Source organism: Pavona decussata, unplaced genomic scaffold (genome assembly GCF_977016875.1).
Source record: "Pavona decussata unplaced genomic scaffold, jaPavDecu1.1 SCAFFOLD_9, whole genome shotgun sequence".
In the NCBI taxonomy this organism is placed as follows: domain Eukaryota; kingdom Metazoa; phylum Cnidaria; class Anthozoa; order Scleractinia; family Agariciidae; genus Pavona; species Pavona decussata.
The window spans coordinates 4,097,501-4,117,683 of NW_028145432.1; the positions used below are offsets into that span (position 1 = coordinate 4,097,501).

The 20,183-nt window shown below is 39.5% G+C and overlaps 1 protein-coding gene and 1 long non-coding RNA gene across 2 annotated transcripts; both read right to left on the reverse strand.

Annotated features, from left to right (window-relative positions):
- Positions 1 to 13,454: 13,454 nt before the first annotated feature.
- LOC146488655 (uncharacterized) lies at positions 13,455 to 19,391 on the reverse strand. The gene is made up of 2 exons (XR_014866552.1): positions 19,288 to 19,391; positions 13,455 to 13,497 (listed from the first exon to the last, which is right to left on the reverse strand). It is a non-coding gene; the product is annotated as an uncharacterized LOC146488655 (long non-coding RNA).
- Positions 16,809 to 19,198, reverse strand: LOC146488656 (uncharacterized). Its single transcript, XM_085119228.1, has 2 exons — positions 18,923 to 19,198; positions 16,809 to 18,471 (listed from the first exon to the last, which is right to left on the reverse strand). Exons 1-2 carry the CDS (start codon positions 19,196 to 19,198, stop codon positions 17,746 to 17,748), a joined length of 1,002 nt encoding a protein of 333 aa, XP_084975354.1. The 3' UTR covers positions 16,809 to 17,745.
- Positions 19,392 to 20,183: the final 792 nt, after the last annotated feature.

Genomic DNA, 20,183 nt, shown 5'->3' on the forward strand with positions numbered 1-20,183 from the left:
CCAGGACTTCTATCTGGGTGAACCAAAAAGGATATACAACAATTACCTACATTGACATGTGCGACTCAAAATAATAATTTTCATGTTGCATATCCCAGAAGCACTCAGGCACATATCAATGCCAGGACTTCTATCAGGGTGAACCAAAAGGATATACAACAATTACCTACATTGACATGTGCGACTCAAAATAATAATTTTCATGTTGCATATCCCAGAAGCACTCAGGCACATATCAATGCCAGGACTTCTACCTGGGTGAACCAAAAAGGATATACAACAATTACCTACATTGACATGTGCGACTCAAAATAATAATTTTCATGTTGCATATCCCAGAAGCACTCAGGCACATATCAATGGCAGGACTTATATCTGGGTGAACCAAAAGGATATACAACAATTACCTACATTGACATGTGCGACTCCAAATAATAATTTTCATGTTGCATATCCCAGAAGCACTCAGGCATATATCAATGCCAGGACTTCTATCTGGGTGAACCAAAAGGATATACAACAATTACCTACATTGACATGTGCGACTCAAAATAATAATTTTCATGTTGCATACCCCAGAAGCACTCAGGCACATATCAATGCCAGGACTTCTATCTGGGTGAACCAAAAGGATATACAACAATTACCTACATTGACATGTGCAACTCAAAATAATAATTTTCATGTTGCATATCCCAGAAGCACTCAGGCACATATCAATGCCAGGACTTCTATCTGGGTGAACCAAAAAGGATATACAACAATTACCTACATTGACATGTGCGACTCAAAATAATAATTTTCATGTTGCATATCCCAGAAGCACGCAGGCACATATCAATGCCAGGACTTCTATCTGGGTGAACCAAAAGGATATACAACAATTACCTACATTGACATGTGCGACTCAAAATAATAATTTTCATGTTGCATATCCCAGAAGCACTCAGGCACATATCAATGCCAGGACTTCTACCTGGGTGAACCAAAAAGGATATACAACAATTACCTACATTGACATGTGCGACTCAAAATAATAATTTTCATGTTGCATATCCCAGAAGCACTCAGGCACATATCAATGGCAGGACTTATATCTGGGTGAACCAAAAGGATATACAACAATTACCTACATTGACATGTGCGACTCCAAATAATAATTTTCATGTTGCATATCCCAGAAGCACTCAGGCATATATCAATGCCAGGACTTCTATCTGGGTGAACCAAAAGGATATACAACAATTACCTACATTGACATGTGCGACTCAAAATAATAATTTTCATGTTGCATATCCCAGAAGAGCTGAGGCACATATCAATGGCAGGACTTATATCTGGGTGAACCAAAAGGATATACAACAATTACCTACATTGACATGTGCGACTCGAAATAATAATTTTCATGTTGCATATCCCAGAAGCGCTCAGGCACATATCAATGCCAGGACTTCTATCTGGGTGAACCAAAAGGATATACAACAATTACCTAAATTGACATATGCGACTCGAAATAATAATTTTCATCTTGGATAAACTGTGAATGGCATGCCCTTTAAACAGGAAACTATCATCAGTTTATATTACTCTCACCTTTTTTCTTTGCAATTGGCAATTGCAATTGGATAGACACTTTTGCAGCTTTCACTAGATGCATGGTGAACATTCACTGGTACAATGCCAATCATGACTTGTTGCCTGCCTGTGGTGGGGAACAGCATGTGAATACATTACTAATGCATTGGGATTTAAGTTATTACTACCTTAAAATGCTCAAAGCCAGGGTTTTCAATAGCACCCGACGCCCGATGCAAGTCACCGGCTACTTTTAGCGTTTGTGCCGGGTACTTTTTGTCTCCAAAGTATGAATTTATGTCAATAACGTAGCTGATTACGGACGTGGATATTTTTGCCCAGATTTTAATTCCAATTGTTATAATAATTGTTATATCTGAGTGATATTTTGAAGAAAACTCTTGTTTATAATTCAGTTTACAATGACCTCCAAACAAACACTTTTTTGCCCTGAAAATGCACCAGATTGAGAATGCATCTCTGGGTATGCAAAATTTAACTATTTGCTGTGACCCCCCCCAGCAGGAGGGGTTTCCCCCTCCCACACCCTTCCCCCGTGCAGCTTTTGCCGCACGGTACCGCTAACGCGGTGCAATTGTCCTCCGGCTACTTTCACATTTCCTCCTGGTACTTTTTTTCATTTTGAAAACCCTGCAAAGCCCTTACATTTTTGCAAGAATGGTGTGTAAAATGATAGTTTAGAGAAACCCTTCTTTTGCTCAAGAAGTACCCATTCCATGCAAATTACTAGAAAAAGGACATAAGCATAATACCATAAGAGATAACTGAGAAAATTTTAAATAACATTTAAATCCCTGCAACAAGAAAACTTCAAACCTACCAAAGAAAAGTCTTCCGTCAAGTTTAAGGTTGACTTCCAGGGTGTTTTGGTGGGGTTGATGTAACCTTGTCTCCCTCGCAGCCCAGGCAACAGCAGCAGACAGGCTGACTTGAAAGCCACGAGGAGCACCTCCTGGCAGGGGTCTGATGCCCATTGCATTTCTTACTATCCCAAAAACCATTTTCCTCACAGCCTTGATTTGATTTTTGTTTAGCAGGATTGGGACATCAGTGTTGTAATCTTAATAAATAACCAAACTAAACATTAACTGTGAAATCAATAACAATACCAGAAAGAATTCCAAAATTATTGATTTTTTGTGGTGAACTTTTTATCATATCGAATAATTTTTAAATATCGAAAAAAAAAATCGAAATTTACAGCCTACAATTGTACTATTGTACTGTAGGCTGTAACTTCGGAGTAATTTGAAAATATGAAAATGTGAAAATGTAAATTTAAAATAATTTTAAATATAATGCCCAGTCCCGATTAAGTTGACAAGCTGTAATTTTACTATACTGTATTTATTCTTTTGTAATGTAATAACGCAATTCGCTTTATGCACGACGTTCTTTTTATAATAAAATGCTCTTACTAATTAGTTTGAGCTGCACTGATTTCACCTAAAATCTCCAAAAGGGAGGCACATGTTTCAGTTGACAATTGCACATACTGAATATTCATGCTTCTTCTCATTTTGCACCAATTAATAACTATTCTACTCTGCATGTAAACAAGATTAAGGTGGCTGAAGTCAAGCCCATGTACTGAGCAGAACACATACTGTAAGGTCTCACTTGACTGGCTTCAGACACCAGCCAGTCAAATCAGTAGCAGCTGCTGCCATGGGCATATAACAGAAATTATTAAAAACTGCATCATTGTATAATGCAATTCGAGGGATTTGATTGGCTTAGCGGCCATGGTATATGAGCAATTATACCATGGCCGAGAAATGGCGACCATTAAATTGCCTTCTGGTCGTTCTTGCACAGCGAAATCAGTAAGATCTAGCAATATTTCTCGGTTGTTTTTAATAAAACAATTATTCCACTTGCGCTTGTTGGATATGAGATCATTATAGCCAACTCGGCGCTACGCGCCTCGTTGGCTATCTATCATCTCATATCCAACGCGCGCTCGTGGAATAATTGTTAATTATTAAAAACTGCATCATTGTATAATGCAATACGAGGGATTTGATTGGCTTAGCGGCCATGGTATATGAGCAATTATACCATGGCCGAGAAATGGCGACCATTAAATTGCCTTCTGGTCGTTCTTGCACAGCGAAATCAGTAAGATCTAGCAATATTTCTCGGTTGTTTTTAATAAAACAATTATTCCACTTGCGCTTGTTGGATATGAGATGATTATAGCCAACTCGGCGCTACGCACCTCGTTGGCTATCTATCATCTCATATCCAACGCGCGCTCGTGGAATAATTGTTAATTATAATCCATTAAAGATATTAGCACTTCAGTGCTACACTGTAAATTCAAGGGTAAATAAAGTTTATTGATTGATTGATTTAAATATTTCCGCTCGCCCGCGATTGGTCTAAACGCCTCATGGGACCAAATATACCCCAGCTAAAACTGGGAAATATCCGATGATATTCCCCAAGTGATATTCCCCAATTTCAAAAACTTAAGGCACGTTTTGTTTACAATCTCAATTAATGTCAAGATGGGGGAACGGTTTGCTTTTGTGACGGAAAGAGAGATAAACCTGCTGGTCGATACAGCAGTATCAGAAAACAAAATACGCTCTAAAGGTTTTTAACGGTAAACTGTTCTTAAACGAAATGTTCAAATACTCAAGCTCGTTGCTTCATGTTGCGAAAAATATTTGAAGGATAATACATGTAACTACAATAGCCTCCATTTGGCTTTAAAAATATGCTTAGATATTTGTCCTTGGACATTATCTGCTCCTAGAAGCTCACAGTTTTCCTCGAGCTTCACTCTCGGGAAAACTGTTCACTTCTCAGAACAGATAATGTCTGCGGACAAATATCTGAGCATATTTCGCGCGAAATGGAGGCTATTGTTGATTTATCTTCACTGTGGGGTACAGTGCAACTAGCCCATTAATGTTGCTAATTTCCACCATAAGCTTTCATAGGCAAATCGTACAATTACAAAGAATAACTTAAAAGCAAAAATTTTATTTTTAAAATTAACGGTTTTACTTTATCCTGGCTCATTTTATAAGACAGTTTAAGGACGGTGCCTACTAATACCGAAGTATTTTTGTGCGGTTTATGACTATGCGGGAAAAGCAGATCTTAGCAAGGCCTATTGGAATCCAAAAAGAAAATTGGGGGTAACCACGCATTTTTCAGAGATAATTAAGCAACAATATCTCTAAAAAACGCTAAAATATAAAGCAATGTATGGGATTTTTTCCTAAATTGAACCTTAATTATCTCTGAAAAATGCATGGTTACCCCCAATTTTCTTTTGCAATACCAAGAGCATTTGGTGAGTTCTGCTTTCTCCGCATAGATTTAAACCGCGCAAAAATATCCCTGTATTAGTAGGCACCACCCATAGGAAACCCGAGTATTTGGAGATGCGCAGAACGTATGCGCAGTAACAATAGTAGGCACCGTCCTTAAACCCCACAATAATTAATTACAGTACCCTTGATCGAAACCCTGCGGAATATGCAGATCATGAAATTATTTTCCTTCTTTCATCCCTAAGGGATGGGACAGAAAAGACTCATTGGACCAGTCACTAATTCTTAATATCAACAGATCATCATAATGAGTGTCAAGACTCAACCCTGTGAACCCCTCCCTCAGTTTCTCTTTAAGAAAAAAAAAGTAAAATACGTTTTACAAAGCAAGAATATATATTATACCTATTCTAGCACAATAAAAAGATAAAGGTAATCACTTACCCCAGTTCGGCCTAGCCTAGTCAGGCTCAATAGCGTTTGCCAACCTTGGTCCGGGATTCTGGACTGCAGTTTAAAATACAGTAAGGTCCAGTCAGGGACACGAAGTGACTGGAAAAAATCAGGAGCACTGTCCCCAAGCATGACCTCAAATGCTTGCATTGGACCACTTTTTTCGACCAATTTTTCCGCTAAGTCGCTTAACATTTTAGCCACTTCGGGATTGTGGACCTGACCAGCGATTGCTGATGCAAGCGGCAGCTGGTACTTTTCGCGAACATCGCTGATCAAGGTCCACACTACGTCGTCCGGAAATTCCTCTGATTTTGCCTTTGCACTCGTTGAGGGCGGTGAGCAGTCGGTTTGCGCTTCGTCTCGAAGGGTTTTCAACTGCTCGACTGCTTCGTCCAGACTGGCTTTAAGCTTGATATTTTCCTCAACGACGTTACCAATATTAAGCTCAAGCTTAATTTCGTTTCGTTGAATGGGTGGTTCTGGTTCAACCACTACTGGCTCACGTGGACTTGGTTGCTTTTCTGTTCCGATCTCGATAGCGTTCACGGCTTCAACGAAGCGTAGCTAACACGTTCACTCGGTTTCACAGTTTTCCTCAGAACTGCGCACAAAATGCCGAATAACGAGGCAACGGGAACGACTTCTCCTCTGAAAGCTCTCTGATCCAAGTCCCCGCCATTTTGGATATCGGAGATCTTCACAGAGGCGAATTCTGTTGGAAAACTCGCTACCAAAGGGCACCTGGCCATAAATTTGGTCGGCTGACCGCCACATACCAGAGAATTCATTAAATACCACGGTCTTACCGGGTCGCTAGCTAGATGCAGTCGACGAATGTCGAAAGCCTCAGCGAAAGCCTCCATGTCCTTGAAGACGGAGCGCGAAAATGATCTTGACTAGAATTACATGAAATCTAACCTCCTAAAATGTCAAAAAAGGCAAATCCCACCCCCAAAATGATCAGGCCGTCTCAACGAGAGATTGTACGAAAAGCCATGCGGCGATAAATTAGTTGCGAAAACTCTGTTGGAGTCCCAAACCGCAAACGTAGTATGATGATAGGTTCAGAGCAGGAGTATGACGTCACTCCTTAGCAACCGGCTAGAGCACATTTTTCAACTTCCGGTTATCTCTGGCTCGTGATGGTGGGACAGTACAGATCTGTGGTAGTCTCTGCTCCCATCGCGACCAGTCTTGAGTTAGTTTGATCGGCAACTGTGCATCCCAGGAGACCTTGGCTTCAAATGCGTCCCGGTAAAGAAGTTTACCTTCCAGTGTAACAGGAGAAACCAGCCCCAGTGGATCGTATATCCTGGCTATCTTCCCCAGAATTCCTCGCTTGGTAGGTTCCGTTTTCTCTGATGGGAACTTCACCCCAATCGTGTCACTCTCCTTTTCCCATGAAAGTCCCAGGAGAAATGCCCCTCCTTTCCTTGGTATGCCCAACTGTTCCTTTGCATATGTCTCTTCCTCTCCCTCGGCTGGTCTTGTAGCTGTGGAGTCTAATACTGGATCGTTCGAGTGCCACTCGTGTAACTCAAAAGTTCCCTTGGCGAATATCTCTATCGCAGTTGACTTCACCTGCTGCGCCTTCTCACTGGTTGGCCCTCCACTTATTAGGTCGTCCACGTACAAACTCCTTTCCAGTTCCTTCACAATGTCGGGGTAGGCTGACCTACAGCTTCCAAGTAGATGCTGAATGACTCCCCCCAGGAGGAATGGAGATGACGTAAGGCCGAAAAGAGCTCTTGTGAATGTTAACACCTCCACTGTCTCAGTGGTCAGATCCTTGAGCCAATGGAACCTAAGCGCGTCTCGATCTTCTTCGCGAATACAGACTTGGAGAAATGCTTGTTTTATGTCCCCCGCGATGGCCACTGGGTGGATTCGAGAACGGACCAGGACACCCCAGAGCTGGTTTTGAAGCGGTGGTCCCGCGTTAAGGCATTCATTTAGTGAAGGTGCTCCCTTGTTTGCCCTTGCCGATGCATCGTAGACCACACAAAGTTTCGTGCTTTCTGCTGCTTCACGGACGACTACCTTATGGGGTATATAGAACTCACGGCTTTTTACTGGTTCGGTGGTCCGTTCCACTATTCCTTCTTCTATTTGGTCCTTGATAACCTTGTCGTAGCGCTCAATCATTCCTTGGTGCTTTAGTTTCCTTACCAGGGTGTTTAATCCACGAAGACTTCCGGCTTCATTGTTTTCAAGCGGTGGGTGGTTTCCTCTCCATGGCAGCCCAGTTTCAAACCACCCAGCTGGATCCCGATCACTCTCCTATCGGAGGTGCCACTTTGTGTTGGGAATTTCCCCCGAATACTGCCAAGACAATTGATAAGTCCCGTTCGCTAAACAAAACAACCACACTTGAAAATATCGTTTTCAAATTTGTATTCCTCCACTGGATTTTTCACAAGGTTTTTCACTCCCTCGCAAGCAGTCACTAGCACGCGTACATTCAGATTACAGAGAAATCATTCACGTATTGTAATAAAGCTAATCTGATTGGTTGAACTTGATCTTCTATTTCCGATCCCTGTCACTTCACCCTAAGTGATTGACATTACATTTCACAATAATACTGAGAGTCGCTTCCGGTCGGTGATTACAATCGAACAATCAAGTTGAAAACATGAACGAGAAAATATAAAATGGCAATAATTCCAACAAGTGCATATTTTTTATGTTGCCACTAAAAGGAAGTAGTAGCAGATTTGTTTCATTATACATCTAAAAACATGAAATGGAAATAATTATTATTGTTGTTTCAAGATTGAAAACAAAATGTAAAAATTATCACAAAACGTCATTGTTACCGGCACGTTTGTTTTATCTATAGATATCTTTCTCCTTCATGGAGAACGAATTTATGTGATTCTGGTAATTGTGTTCGACGAAGGAGAACGCAAGCCTAATTTCATTCTTGGGTCCTGTGTCTTTCGAGTTGGTGTGCCTGTGTACGGCTATGCAGGATTTTTCGAGATTGCTGTAAGGACACCCAAATGGCCCCCCCGCTTGAGTTTTGCAGGGGCATGTGTCGCCTGGGAAACTGGTGCGAACTTATGACGACATCTGACCTCGTTTTCGGGCTAGCCATCTTTTTAGTCTCGTTTTCGTATAAGAGTCGCCCCCTCGTTTTCGCGCCATTGCCTGAATTTGCATACATCGGAAAAGTTTTACATTCAGTGTACGGGATCACATTTCAACTGCAATGTTCATCAATATTCACTGGATGGAAATATCTCTACAGAATCTTTTCCCTTTCTTCCAGAAATCTTTTTTGTGAAAGATTGCATTGAAGAAATTACACGTTTTGTGGCCGCGGTAAAATAATTTTCCGTGGGAAATAAATTCATCGAACACGACAGCGCTGCACGCCTGTTGTACATTTCGTCGTGTCAGAAATAGATTTCAACCGGAAACTAGCCTGTGGAACTACGACAAGACCATGCTCATCAAAATCGTTGCTATGTTCAGAAACCTTTTAATCTCTTCGTTTGATGCTACAATACGAGTAAAGAGGGCTTTTCACCCAGCCCTAGGTTCGCGAGGTTCTGCGAGTCACGTATTACGTTAGTATAAAATCAAAATACAAAAATGTCTGAAATATACACACATCAGAAACTGACATCAGGCCCCGGTTGTTCAAAGAGCGGATTATTTTATCCAGCGGATAATTCGCTATCCAGCGAATAAAATCTATTGGTTGGAGAACATTTTATCCACTGGATAGAGTTATCCGCTCTTTGAATATAAACCTTGGCCCTGAGATGTCTTTCAAAACTGTATGCAAATTAGTTCGCTTCAGTTCGACATTTTTACGGCTTTATAGTCGCGTAAGTTTCGCGGCATTTTGGTAAAATACCTTTTGAGTAGAAGACCAAAATAGTACGCTGGCCTGTAAGTTTCGTTTTTCTCAAAGATTATAAGCGTTATACCGAAAATGATGTGCATCATTTTAAAGTTCGACGGTGTCACGCAACAGGCGGACCGAAAATACTTTCTATTTTTTTTTTTTAAAGTTCAACAACGTAGCCGCTGAAATTTTAAACTCAGCTTCGTTTATTGCAAATATTTCACCTTGGTAGTTACACATTACGTACAGATATAAAAGGACGAAAGAGCTACCTAAAAAAAGTCACGCAGCAGGCCGTACAATCGCACAACTTAGGGCTGTCGAACGCACTCTATAATCTTTGATTACTACTAGTAATAATAGTAATGTATTGGATAACATTGATTGAATGAATGGATCCTGGAATGTGTATTTGGTATCCCTGACAGATTTTGCACGGGCAGACATCATCACCAACTTGGTAAACGAGAGAGACTGGGATCAAGATCATGGTATGCACTCCCTTACCTTGGATTATCACTATTTCTGTATTAAAATCTGTGACTGTATAACTTTGGTATTTACCAGGGATGGTGTGACATCAGAGGAACTTTCATCTGATTCTCCTAGATCATCTTCTGTGGCCAATATCATATGCAAATAAGAAAACTATATTATTTGTCCTTAATAAAATAAATTAATGATACCATCTGTGGAGAGTTACGTCATGGTTGCATGACAAAGGTACACGTGGCAACAGATTATTGCTCGCAAAATCTCAGAAAGAGTTCATTAATTAAAGAGACATTTACCTTTTTGCTAATCGGAGGGGTGGCAACCCGTCTGCAGGGACTATCAGTGACAATTTTGCTGGATTTAGTGAATTTGAGATGATCGTCTATTCTGGACACCTTGTAATGATGTTGTCCAGTTTCTTCATTACATCATCCCTCCAACTGTCCAATATTAAGAGGTGGAACATAAGATTAGAAAAAAAAGTCAATGCTCAATAAACAATCTTCCAAACACAGCTGTAAGTCAGACAGATTTGTCATACAAAACAGGAAACAGTGCTGAAGTTGTACCTGCAGCATATTAAGCTCCCTGTCTACACTGATGTATGTTACTGTAGTAAATATAATTGGCACCATGAAAACCTATGCATGACTCAAAATTTAAGGTACTAGCATCAAATACTTTTTGTTTTTTTCAAGCTTGATCTTGTAAACAATTTATGTAATACTGATTGCTACTTACATCAGACAAAGTGCGCGTGGAAGTGCTCAACCTTCTTTTTACCGTCTTTACCTCAACATCACACTTACGAGGATCATCAATATCATCATTTGATTCATCATCAGAATCCTGTAAGAAAGTAGATACTTATCCAGTTAAGAGACAATATTTCTTTGAGCAAATGATCACCAATACAATTTTAATTAAGGTGTTACAACCAGTAAGGTACTACAAACACTGTGTTGCAGTCAGCCTTATGAAAACTGTGGATGAATTTTTAAGGTCAGAAACCTGAATCAGGCGACAGATGAAGACCTTACTTTAACCCCTCACTCTTCTTATAAAAACTAGCATCATCATAATTAACCAAAATTACTTTTTCAATGAACTTAAACAATGAGTCTGACAAAATGCCCTTTCATGCTCTTCATAAACCTAAGTTAAATGACAGTTGTTAGAAAGTATGCAGGGTGGAAAGAATATTCACCTTCATATGTGTGGCAGCTGCTGCACTTAATTTTGTGACTTCCCTTAGTTCATTACCAATGACTCTACCTATTCAAAGAAAAAAGTATTAATAAATAACATGCACTGTACAATAAGTTTAGCTAAGAAACCTTTATTTTAATAGGGTAACTCCTTCAGCTTTTTTACAAGATAAAAACTGCTATCCATAGAGGCCCTATATAATAAACTAAATTGGGTGGATAATAATGATAATTAAGTACAATAAAAATAGCTATAAAACATCATATAAAGTAGAAACTCAAAGTCTAAATCTGATTAAAAATTCTGATTAAAAATTACACAGCCATGATAAAAGAAGGCTTTTTTCGTACATTCTTATTTTACAGACGGGGGTCTAAGTTTATCACTGCTCCTTGACGTTCTGGGCAACACATCCCTGTTATAATTAATTAAAGCTAGTGTAACTCTTTTTGGTACTGTTGGTCAATTTACCACATACACAGTCTTTTAGTAAAGTTGTTGAAGAAAAAACAAGCACAGAAATTGTGATTGAGGATTACGTTTTAGTCACAGTTTGTTTGGCCAGGCGGGGGGAGAGGAGCTAGACTTCCAAGAGGTTACAAGCACTTTGAAACATCAACTGGCCAATTTTTTTTAAAGAATGTATATACACTTTCTGCCTGAATGATGGTGACCAAAATATGCAAATATTTGTAACTACATGTAGCATGCCCAAAGTACCTTACCAATAAGTTATGTAGTATCCAAAAAGGAAATAATTCTTGGGTAGAATGAAGCAATTTTCATTTATTAATAAAACATTCTCCCTACCTATGGGGTCTTCTCTTTGTTTGCTGGAAGTACACATAGAATTTGGCATTGCATTTTCTAAAACATCCCAAGAGGAATTTTGGGAAATGAGTAGAAAAATTTGAATTTGAGCATAATATGGGCATGAGCAATGAGAAATAAGTTTATTGTAACCGAACGAAACACCGTACCATAGAGCCTTCAGGATCCTGATAGTCCCTGAGATTCTCATCTAAGAGGTCCGGTATAGCTTCCTTTATGCATTCTGGATATACATAGGTTGGGAGAGCTTTTCCCCAGAACCTCCCTTTTCCAACACTGTTTCCAAACTGTTGAGTGAAAATGACAATGTAATAAAAACTTGAAGTTCTCATTTTAGAAAACGATTTAAAGGCTTCAATTATGATACAAAATGATTACTTTTTCCATTTATTGTTTTTTTACCTTGTGAAAACCATTTTTCTCCTTTGCGTTTTCGGGAAATTAACATAAGAGCTCAACTGCTGGACAAGCCCGCAAAACAGCATACCACGTGGTCCCGTGGATTCTCGCATGTGCGCTTCAGATGGAATGGTCGATAAAAGCACAGTTTTAGCTATCTGAAGTTAAAAAGGCAATCTATTCAAAAGTTGGCGCAAACCATTAGAAGAGGCTTACCTAAAGAATACCAAATAAGAGCTTGTAAAAGCACTTTCTGGCCTTTTCGGCGCTTTCTCCCAGCTTCTTTGTGAAACGGCGGAGAAAACTCTTCAGGCCGAAAGGCGCAGATTGGAAACTGAAAGGCAAACAAGATTGTGTTACATACTGCTATCCTCTACATAGAATTTAAAAGCGAATTCACCACAAAGAAAGTACTTATTTACCCATATTCTTGAAATTTAGAGTCAAGCACGGCGAGAGCTCTGTCGTGACATAAGGCCATGGCTGAGATGGTTTCACATTTCTTCTTCGAAACGTTTTGCTTGATGTATCTGTCAACAAGGCATGTTCGGGAAACTAGACACCAACTGCAAGCACTTCTTAGTGCTGTATCGTATTGTCATTTTGCCGTGGAATTGATCCTTAGAAACGAAACTTCAATTGCTAGTATTTCTAAAACGGAACGCCTTTCAGCCTGGAAACTTGGCAAGCAAATTTCTTTAGCAATAATCTTTAAGATGTGAAAAAAGCAACGAAATTCGAAAAGGTCACCAGAGCTTTCAGGAATACCTTAATATCTTTTTAAATTTTTAACCTTGTAAATAGTATTGTCAACTCTGGCTGCGGGTCCAAGTGCTGCTACAGCTAATTTCGAGACGCCAGCCGGAGGTAAGAAGCTCCTTGTACAATCAGGGAGACCTCAGCTAAGGGCATAGTTCACTGAAATTTGTTCTCAGTTTCTCTTGCTCCCCAAGAGAAAAGATCCGATTCTGACATCTACTTCACAGGGGCAAGTCGATCACCTCTTCGAGATAGGCTTGTCTATAAAATTCCCATACATTCTTGTTCCCATCTTGAATACTTTCACTCATATTATTTATTGAACCTCCAGTCCCCATAATGGCTAATAAGTTCTGTTTGAAAATGAGCATTGTGTCAGTGTTTGACTACACATTGTTGATTTCTGTTTTTCTCAATTACTGTTTTGGTTAATTGGAAAAGGAAAGCTTCAGATCTGAAAGAACATGTTTCAGAGCACAGCGGATACAAATAATATCGCCACTATATTTGATCAGTCGATAAATCGGGCGACTTTTAAAGTACAACCTCCCTTTTCACTGATTAGGTGCCGCCGCCAAGCTGTCTGAATCAGACAATAATACGCTGACCAAGGAGGATTGGAACCCAGGTCCAGGCGGCTTTGCGCGTAGCATTTTAGAAAATTTTCAAATCTTCGATCACGCTTTAGCAAGAAGTCGAGTTTTGTGGATTTTTCATGTCGTTCTTCTGTCGTTTTATTTGGACATATGGAGCGCAAAAAGGTAAGTTTTGATTCCTTATTATCTCCTTTTTTCTATTATTTAAATTTTGGAGCTAGAGAAAGTTTCGGAAAAGTTGAATATTCTGTACAAATACATTGGGTTTATTCGGCATTATTGGCGCGTAAATTTTTATGGAAAAAGCCACTTGAAAAAAACGTTATATCACAAGTTTGATTGGAGTTTTTGACATAAAAGCACAGTAAGTTACAGAAGAATAAATTATGGTTTAAATGAATGCAAAGGTCGCAAAAGGTCGCGTTATATTGTCTTTGGTCGAAGCCATTGAAAATCCCTTTGTTTTTGCTCCATGAACTGTGTAATGTATGGTAATGTATTCAATATGGGATGGCGCGCTTGTAGCTTGATTGCTAATTGACGCATTCCTTGAGTAGAATTATCGGAATTTTTGGCTATATTGCTGTTTCAATTTACGTAGAAATGGGTCTTCTTTGTTTTTCAGTGATATCTACTCCCGCAAAACAAAATAAGAGATGCCACGTCATGAGTGGTCGGACGCCAAATGAGAAAAAGAAGAATCGGCCAGAGCGGAATCCTGGTTCACGGAAACCGTTCGCTTACGATTCAGTTAAACAGAATAAAGAGGTTTGTGATTTACCTATTCTTGACCCTTGAATCCTGAGCGATGGTCATGTGCTTGATTCTAAATTTCACCTTTTTACTCCAATGTCTTTCTAGTCACAGTCACCTTTACCTTCTCCATGTATCAGGGGAGTTTTGCAGAAGACGATGGTAGTTACTTCTCCTCAAACTTGAAAGAGTCGTGCAAAGAGAATTGCTTGGACTGAAGTAGAAGACCGTGCAGCTGTCCAATTTATTGCCCTTCATAAAGACGAACAGGCCTCTGAAAGTGAGTGGCCAGCCATGAGAGCTGAAACTGACTACTGGTCTCTGACTGCAAGATTTATTAAATCGGCTTCTGGGAGTAAATACGTTCGCAAAGGTAAATTAAACCTTTCTTTCATTCTCTTTCTCTCTCTCTCTTTTGTCTGTTTGTTTTTTATATCATTTGCAATTAAGATTGATGTTAAAATTCTTAATATTGTTGTTGTTGTTGTTGTTGTTGTTGATTGCCTTCGAAGTACAGGTTGCTTCAGTCTGTAATAATATTTGATATTCTTTGTATATTTACTCACTAGGATCACTTGACTCTACCTTAGTCAAAAAGGAGAAAACCCACATGAGATTTTGAATAGCACTCACTTATTTCCTTACTTATTTCTGTTTCATTAGATTCTAATAAATGGAAAGCAATGGCAATAATTAAATTAATGTTATTATCTTAACAGCACAATCAATTCGACAAAGAGTGGTCAATGTTTTGCGTACCAAATTCAAGACTGTTGATGAGGCAGAGGATGCATATGGAATTTCAGTGAAGTCGTACTCCCTGCAGCAGACAAAGAAAACGAAGTTCCCCTTTCTGCTATTCCAGAGAAAGCAATGGATACTGTAAACAAGTTAACTGGTAATCAGCAGTCAATGCTCGATATTAACATTGTGCAAAATCCACCTGTGCCACTTCTTAAGTCTACAATACAGAAAATGTTGGCTAATGTTATTGAACGTATGTGTGTGTCAACTGTAAAGGATCTACTGTCCTCATTGGCCAAGATAGCTTCTCATGAAGCACTGCTCACTGTTGCAGACAGTCTTGTGTGCTGTGCCGCATCAAAGACTGGGCTTTCTTGGAATGTGAAAGGGTTCCTGGACATTGCCTGTAGAGCCATGCTTGAATTGGAGGCCCATGATAAGCCCAATGTGGTGTATTTCTTGTGCCATTGCATTGCTGACAAGAAAGAGGATGGCAAAACACCTATCATGCCTTGGGATCGCATGCCTTTTGGATTGATCCAATATCAGCTACAATTCTTCAGTGCAACACACATTTGCCAGGTGATATGTTATTCTTGAGTGTCGTTTAAGATATGCCTTTGGTCTGTTTCAAACTGCAATTTCTTTTAGGTAAACCTTGCAGACCATTGTTGTCTCATTTGTTTTTTTTTTCACTTGAAAATAATTTGCTGATTTTCTTTATACAATATTCCTAATCTGATAAATCGCAGGGTTGTCATTAGAAGCGGGACCCGGGTACCAGTACCAGAATTCACAAGAGTCAGTACCTGCCTACTTTCAAACTGAACACAAAGAAACCCACTTCAAGTGTAATTTTCTGCCCAGCTACTCTCCTATAGGTGCCCCCCACTTCAAAACTTAGTGAAACCATTCTATTTTACTTTTGTGTTTTCAACAGATTAGAGAAACAAAAGACTATTGGTGTGCAGGTGTGTGGTTACGGACAAATTTAATGCTGGGGGGGGGGGGGGTGTGACCCTGCAATAGGGTAACATTCCATCAGGGGGGAGGGGTAGAAATGTAAAGTTCCAATAGCTCCCCCACTGAAGACCCACCACTCTGGAAATTGCAAATGAACTCCTTTCTTTTTCTTTTTTTTTATTTTTTTTTTTATTTTTTGATCTTCGAAAGCACCCCCACTCCCCCCCCCCCCCCCGCCCTAGGAAATTTCTGTGGGAGGAGTACAAATAATTTTTGGAACTGCACAATACTCCCATTTATTTTTTGTGAAAATGTTACGAATTTTTAATTATTTTTCTCTGTTATTCATTTAAGAGAAAACTCCAAACACCTGAGTAGTGAAACACTCCCATTTTGCTATTGGACTGAAAATGATCGATTCAAAGAAGGTTCGCTGGATTCTTTTGATGTAATCCCTGGACAGGCAGATAGTGACAATGAACAGAATGATGAACACGATGAACAGGGGCCAGCACAGAATCCTCTGCGTCTTCACAGGATCCTGAGAAACCGAAGGGAAAGTGTTGCACACTTTGTCCCCAGTAGAGGCTTTCTCCCAGCAAGAAATGATCGTTCATGTAGACAGCAACATCACCGCCCAAGGTCGGGTGTCCCTCCTTCTTCTGGATTTTTGTTTTCAATAGAGGAGGAAAATGAAACCTAATTTACTATAAGATTGAAACATTGGCCAAAACAGTTATTGTTTTGGCCAATGTTTCAAGAAATTGTGTATACTACATTCAGAGAGAAAAATGTTTAACTATAACAAAGCTGTATTTTGATATTGGCTGTATGCTTGCAAGTGTCAAAGAAGCATGTGTGTGAAAAAACAGTGCCATGTCACTATTGTCGACCCAAGCCTCTCAGAGGCATAGTTCAATGTCTTGAAGCATGATGTGGGAATGGACCTATGTTTTGGCCACATCTCACTGAAGCTGTCTACTATAATTATAAATGAGCTACTTTCATTGCATGTAATGAGGCTTGGAATCTCTTACAGAAAGAAGAAAAAGATGTATTTGTTCATTGTTATATATGTAAAAAAAATTAGATCAAGTTTAAAAATTTCCCAGCTGCCAATGCAATTCTTGCCACTTACAGAGTTACATTTCCTCGTGAGTGAAAGGTTTTTCATTTTTCAGAATCATTTCATTGTCTTGTTTGGAAGCAAACAAGTTGTACAAGAGATCATTTATGTAGACAGGTTTATTATAATTAAATATATGTATATGGTACATGTATACAAATATACATCTAAACAAAAACACTTAACCATTAAGCTATATAGCCCGCTCTCAACAAGAGTTAAAACCTGGGGTGACAGTGGGCGTACGTTCACTTATGGGATCATTTTGGGGGGTGGGGGAAGGGAACAATTGCATTTGTTGGAAACCCCATGCACTCATATCTGAGCAAGCACTCATTCTTGTTCCAGGTTACCACTCTTTTTGAAAGTGGGTTGTTTGAAGACATTATCCTTCAAGCCTTCCAATATACACTCTCTTTTGGTAAATACCCCCCCTCCCCAGGCATGCACGATATACTTTATGGTAATCTTAAGGCTTGGGTGTGGCTTGAGTTTCAATGAAGAGAGTAAATACCGAAATAATTAGTAATAAACATATTAAAGAAATGTGAAAACTAAGAACTCTGATACCTTTGAAAATCATTGTCTTTTTCACTTTTAAGATTAAACAAGGCCTTAGTTGAGGAGGTAAAACCTAACTTTACATAATTGTCAGATACACATAAACAGTTAGTTGATGAGGTCGTTGTATTTGTACCTGGCATCCGAGGGAAGCCAATTACCAATTTTTGAAATAAGCACATGGGGATGGTATAGCCAGTCATTCAGATCTGGAACAAACATAAATCCAATACACTTGAATTCTACTTTTTGAATTTCATTGTTCCTAATTGCAACGACAACTTTCTTTAACTTTTCTTTAGGGATGTAGCCAATACAGAACCACTCATTGTCTGTGAACCCCTCCACTATAACAGCATTCTTATCCCTGATGTTGGTAGGCTCTTGGGTCACCCTCAGTTCAACGGTTTCAAAATTCAGGTGAAGTTTTTTACATTTTCTTAATGCCTTTTGGCAGTCTTCATGATAGCTGCTCCCTTTCAATGCAAAGTACTCAGTAAATTGCTCTGTTTCATCATAATCGCCCTGAGATTCTCCACCTGGTTGCTCAAATTGTTCGTTGTCACTTTCATCTGTCCCAGACAGCTTGGTCGCGTCAGTACTCAATTGACTTGCTTCTTGCGTGGTACAGTCATTTTCAGTGAGCATGTCAACGATCACATTTCCGGTAGATGGGTAGCTTGAACAGTTACATTTACAAACTATCACATCCAGCCAAGGTATGTGAGGCAGTGGATCATCTTCCTCATAATCCATCTTTGGTGAAACTTTAACAGGGTATGAACTGAGGACTAATCTAAAGTCCACAACAACAGATAATGTTCTATTTTTTACCTGTATAACAAGAAGGCATAAATAATAAGCATAATACACACCATCTACATTATTGTAGTTGAGGTAATGTCTGCTTGAATTATAAACATGATGAGTGTCCACTGAAATGCACATTTCAAAGGCATTTTGTATCACTGAGACAATAAATCTACACAAATAAATGGTGAATGTTACATTTGAAATCTAAATATTTCACTTTATTCTATTCTTTAATCAAGACTAAGCTAATCCAAGAAACGAACCTACGAAAATCTAAACTAAACATCAGCGTTTGAGCATTTAAGCACTTCGTTAAAGCTAGCTTTGCTCTCTAGAAACACGTGCAGACATGCGAACTTATGAAAATTTTTGATCGCGAATTGATAAATATACAAAGATTGAGAGCTTCGCTAGCGCTGACTATAACTGCAAATGCCAGGAAAATCAATAAATTTTTCATCAGGAAGCCTACCTTGATATCACAACTGTTTATCACTTTGACAAGGACTGGAGATGGCCGATCTTTGAGAAGGTTTATCGCTTTCTGCTGAGACAAGAAGCCACACATTCTTCTCTCGGCAATTTTGCCAGGGAAACTAACATGACCAAGAACCAAGTTAATTGTTAAACAAGGAAGCTGTTCCAACTGAACGCTTTCCTGTGCTCCGAGATCAATGCAATGAACATATATGAGGTTTTGATCATGAAAAGAAGGAGCCATCTGCGACGTGACTTCGATGAAATCCATAGCGAAATGAATTGGTCATGTGATTGAAAAACATGATAATATAGTTTAATTACAATGCATCATGAGAACAGGGTCTAATCCTCCTTGACCTGACCAGTAAGACTGATCTATTGATGCTCAGTGATGAAGGACTGGAGTTATCCCAGCAACAAACGGACACCATGTTTCAGGAACCGAGCTTAGACAAGCAAGCAGAGGAGCTTATTATAGGTACAGTATATGAATGTCAGTGCGAAGGCACTGTTGTGTAGTGGTTAGAACTTCTGACATTTGATCAGTAGGTTGGAAGATCAAAGGGTCAGTGGCAAAGAGTGCGTGACATGAAGAGCCAAAGAACGCCTACAAAGGAGGCTAGGTGGCTAGGTCCCTCTCTTCATTGTTGTGTTGTTTCTTTAGGTCAATCATTTTCGGGTCACGTGGTCCGAGCGAAAAACTAAAGCGTCGTTCGTCTCAGTTACATCACTGCGATGAATTGATCGTGGGGGCCTGAGAGAGAGTCGTACATGAACTAGGGCAAAGAACTGGTAACATTTTGCTGGGGTTACCCTGTGGGTGGCTAGCATATCATCCAAGGGGGAGTAGCAATACTCCTATTGCTTCATACTGTAGTTAACCTCTGGATAGAGCACTAAGCATTGTTCTGGCATGCCGGTTTAGTTTTGAAGAGAGGGTCCTTTGGCACTGTAAAGACTTTAGACAATGCGCAGTATTGTCGAGAAATGTTGCTGATCTCATCCGTTTTGTTTTCTTGTCTGCTTTTCAATCTGTTTGTCACTTTCTTTTCCTTCTTTGTTATCTTAAAGGACGGTGCCTCCTAATACGGAAGTGTTTTTTCACAGTTTATGACTCTGTGGGAAAAGCAAATCTTAGTATGGCCTACTGCAATCCAGAAAGAAAATTGGGGGTAGTGGCGCATTTTTTAGAGTTAATTAGAATTTCTTCTAAAAAAGCAGTTAAGTAACGCTCCGGCTAAGACGGAAAGTGA